The 4970-nt window shown below is 32.8% G+C and overlaps 1 protein-coding gene across 1 annotated transcript; it reads right to left on the reverse strand.

Annotated features, from left to right (window-relative positions):
• Positions 1-915: 915 nt before the first annotated feature.
• Positions 916-3220, reverse strand: LOC145598870 (HVA22-like protein e). The gene is made up of 5 exons (XM_081655268.1): positions 2993-3220; positions 2840-2866; positions 1969-2091; positions 1224-1415; positions 916-1135 (listed from the first exon to the last, which is right to left on the reverse strand). Exons 1-4 carry the CDS (start codon positions 3037-3039, stop codon positions 1253-1255), a joined length of 360 nt encoding a protein of 119 aa, XP_081511394.1. The 5' UTR covers positions 3040-3220; the 3' UTR covers positions 916-1135; positions 1224-1252.
• Between the last annotated feature and the right edge of the window lie 1750 nt (positions 3221-4970).

Raw genomic sequence — 4970 nt, forward strand, 5'->3', positions numbered from 1 at the left:
AATAACAATTTCAAACTTATTTGATTTTTCACTAGTAAGTATAATTAGGCCAAAAAATCTCTCCAACAACTCTAATTATTTATTGTCTTATAAACGATATTATAGACGATATACCTATTCTTAATCCCAGGCTTGCAATTTTATTGACAAAAACAAGATCTAACAAGCTCCGGTTACCATGTAATTTTATGTCTCAAAAAATCTGTAACAATAGACATCTCTACCTTTTATGACTGTAGAGGTGTCAAAAGTTCACCTGACCCGACCCGAAACCGATCCGAAAAATATCCGATTTAGATTTAGACTCGTTTGGACATAATAATTTAGTGTGACTTAACTTTAAAAATTTACCCGACCTGACCCGGTCATATCAGACCCGATCCGACACCCCTATTTGTGAGTGCCACCTTATGTATTTTTTGACGGAAACTTGGGAAGTAATTCGTGGTTCCACACACACTGACTGTCTGACACACTTCAATACAATTGCAAGCTTACAAACTACACCATATGTTGATACGAGTACTACTATTTATAGGTCGATGTCGGTCAGATTTTCTGCATCATATTTTTGCTTTTCATAGAAAGTAAAAGGTTTTCTATTATATTGACTTTGCCGACATACTGGATATTTTAATTTTAATGTGCATGCTCCTTTGTCTTTTGCCACTTCCTTTTAAAAAAACATCACATAAACACCGACTTACAAATTTCACATTTTAGAGTTTTAACAAGCTATTGTCGATCTAAACCTTCAATCGTTGAGTTTAGTGCACGAGATTAATAAACACCGAAGATCATTTAAAAATTTTAGCTCGTAAAACAGAATATGTACTTGTATTGAATTTACTCGTAGCTCATAAAATAAACAAAGACAGACATCAATATTATAATAATTTATATTATCATAAGACAGAAATCAATAATAATATATATTATATATTATCGTAAAACAGAAAGTGTATTAAGATATTGGCTTGTGACATAAACAAAGACAAAGGTAAAAGTCCATTACAAATAGAAGAAAATGACACCCTCTAATCTAACTAGTACGATACAATTAAAATAAACATCCTAGCTAGCTTAGTCTTCTGTTTTCACCCTTCTTTCATTAACCGATTTCGAATTCACTTTCCTGTCCAAATTGTAAAGCACAGTTAAATTTGTAATAAAAAGATATGGAGTGAACATTAATTTAGACAAAAGTAGCAAGACATCTCTACCTTGAAGCATGGTCGATGTAACTAAACCTTCACTTAACCTTGCCCTTGGCATTAAACCCTTTATAATCTTTGATAGCATACTTTCTAATATTTTCCCGAACGAACTTTTCGTAAATGAATGCTGCCCCTCTGAATTGGGGTAACACCAGCCACACCACCAACAACAACTTCACCGTGTACCAAATTGGTATCCTGTAACAAGAGGCGTACATACAAATGATACAATGGGTTATTATACTCCTCTGTAACAACATAAATCGTCTCATTCATTTACTTAAACCATTTATTGTGTTGGATACCAATACAACTGTCACACAATCTTATGTTGTGGTGCAACCATGGTACGTATAAGGTTAAAATCAGACACTTGAATTGCCACTTATCACTAGTGTCAAATCCACACCAAACCTGACCCAAAACCAACTCAAAAAATATCCAATTTAGATTTCAACTCGCGTGGAGACAATAATTTAACATGATCCAACTTTAAAAATTGACTTGAACTGACCTGACCGAATTCGATCATCCTAATTGACATACACCCCTATTATCATTACATATTAATACATATTGACACCATGATATGTCTCATATATTCTATCACAAAATATAAAAGCATAATTAATAGAATCTAATTGGTCATTTAAATGCAAATTACTCCTTGAACTTTAAACAATGTGATTAAATAGCTTGATTAACATTCTAATTAAAATATATATGATCACAGCAGGATATGTAAACATACCATTCAAGTAAAGGCTCCAATACCATCTCAGTAAGGGTGAGAAAAGAGTACAAGATCCAATATGCCAACCACTGCTCATCATCTTCTTTTGATGGGCTCTCTATAGCCATCACTGATGCATACCTACATATTTTACACCGAAAGCCGAAACACAAGTACATCATATAATGATTCAAATTAGCAACATGAATACTATCAATTCAAAACCATTTTTGTTTTTTTTTTTTATTTAAATCGGATAGATAAGATGAATGACCCAATTAAAGCAAATTCGAGTTCAACATCTAGCCTTTGTCTAGGTTTGTGGGGATAAGGATGGTGACCTAGAGTTAGCGGTATGAAACTTGTGACCTTTAGCATAAACCAACCGCACCGAACGAACTCTTTTAATAGGTCTCTTTTTTATTTTTAAACGAAAAACAAAAAAAAGGCTTAAGTCTGGAAAATACAAGTTTATCACCTTGATAAACAAAAAGCCGTTACAAATTCATGAAATATTCAATTGACAAAATAATGAAGTGAACTAGGATTAACATCAATCGAATACAAAGCATGAAATGACTAAAAACAAAAAAAAAAAACTGCTCTTCTTTATTTTTTATTTTTTTGGAAGGTTTCAGCAATAAGTTTTTGGTGTTACTCTAGAACTGTAACTGATCCTAGTATCAATTTACACGTCAGAAAAAACATACTTAGAAGATTAAACACAAATACGTAGAACAAGAATGTGGACTACACATAGATTAAAATCTTGAGAGTGGTACTCAAAACCTGAGATCAAATCGCGTCTACAATACAGTATCTTTTATTAATTGCTCATTCCAAAACAAAACAAATTGAACAGAATAATGAATGAGAGTGAAATACTTACAAGGGGTACAGCAGCATTACCACTGGCCTGCATCAAAATAACATACCAAACATTCAGAAAAACATTTTTAAATATGTACGATGTAATCAAAAAACAAAAAACCAGCTTATAATTATAATCAAAATTGCAAGAAAAATAGGGGGAAAAAGTTACCCAAGAACAGAGTGAAGATGAGTAAGAAAAACCCAAAGTTTGCTCATCTTGAATAGCTTTCTTGTTTGAATTAAGATTAGAAGAAACTATTTAAACAGACAAAATGAACCTTTAAAAAGAAGAAGAAGAAAAAAGAAAAGCAAAAGGTTTGAGAAGTCCAATGAAAAAACAAAGCAAGGATCTAAGTTAACTTGGAAATTAGGAATCCTATTATAAATGAAGTTACAAGAAATGAGAAGAGTTTATATGCACATTTGTAAAGGAGAAGTCACGTGGCAGGTGGGTATCTGATTCTGCCTTCGACGTGTCTTACCAAGCATTGCACCGTCCTACTTATCAATTCAACATTTATTTTTTAGTTTTCTACTTTTTCATCATTCTATCTCTTCTCGATTTCCTTAATCATATTAATTATGTTACAGTAGATTGTAATTAAAAGTGTACTAGTTCATGAATCATGATCCACCGTCTGATAATAGGTACTCCCCCCGTCTCAAATTATTATTACTACTACGTACTTATCATTTGGATTTCACAAAGTCTCATATGCGGCTGGCCACACAGTGTGGTCAGTCTCTATAGGGGTTACTTCACTAGTGTAATAGGGGTTACTTGGTTAGTGTTAAAGGGGTTACTTCATCATTGTTATAGAATTACTCGGTCAATATTATAGGGGTTACTCGATCGGTATTATCGGGATTACTTAATCAATGTTATAGAGGTTACTTTAAGTGGCCACACGATGTGACTGGCCGCACACAATGCGGGCTGTTTTGATTTAGTAGTCATCGCATACTCACTCTAATTATCTAATAATCATCTTTTATGCTAAATTACTAATATATACTTTCTCCGTTCTTTTTTATTTGACCCGCTTTGACTTTCACACTATTCACCATCCCTTCTTTGACCGTGTTTTGTGAATAATATGTAAGGAAAAACATATTCATGTTAGATCATTTTAAATTCGTCTCAATAAGTACAATCATAATCTATAACTTTATATTTTTTTAATTATGGAGAATTAAAGTTATTGATCCTTAAGGTTTTGCATTGGCAAGCCTGATAAAAGAAACAGGTCAAGTAAAAGAAACAACTAAGGAAATACTTTGTATGTATGTGTATATCTTCAAAATATTCACTTATCATATACTTCTTCTGTTTTCTTTTATATGCAACACTTTGGTTTTTACAACCAATTCATATACTCCACTTGGACTAGCTATGATAATACTTCCTCTGTTCTTTTTTACTTGACCTGTTTCTTTTATCACGTTTGCCAATGCAAAACTTTAACAATTAATAACTTTAATTTTTCATAAGTAAAAATTATAAAAGTTATATATTATGATAGTATTTATCGAGACGAATTCAAAAAGATCTCACATGAATATGTTTTTTGTTACATATTATTCACAAAATACGGTCAAATGAGCGGTGGTGAATAGTGTAAAAGTCAAAGCGGGTCAAGTAATAAAGAATGGAGGAAGTATATTTTTAACATAGGAAAAATCACTACAAGAAAAAAGTCAAATTCCGACGGATCATTTCCGACGAACACGAAAATCCGTCGAAAATTACTATTTTTCCGACGGATTTAATTTCCGTAGGAAATTTCCGACAAATTTGGAAATTCCGTCGTAAATCCGTCGGAAAACTCCGACGGAATTTAAATCCGTCGAAAAATACTTAATTTAAATCCGACGGAATTAAGTAATTTCCAACGAAATTAAGTCCGTCGGAAAATTTCCGACGGAATAAAATGTGTTTCCGACGGAATTTTGATTTTTAAAATTAAAAAAATTCTCTAACCCTAATAAATTTTCTCAGCCGCCCTTACCCTTCATTTCTCTTTCCTCTCTTTCTCTCTCCTCCCCTCATTCTTCCTGTTCTCCTTCTCCCTCATCCTCTCTTGTTCTCCGCCCTTCTTGTTTCCCCTCATTCTCACTGTTTCTCCTTCTTCCTCCTCCTCTCTCTT

This window comes from Chenopodium album, chromosome 20 (genome assembly GCF_948465745.1).
Source record: "Chenopodium album chromosome 20, dcCheAlbu1.1, whole genome shotgun sequence".
Taxonomy (NCBI): Eukaryota; Viridiplantae; Streptophyta; class Magnoliopsida; order Caryophyllales; family Amaranthaceae; genus Chenopodium; species Chenopodium album.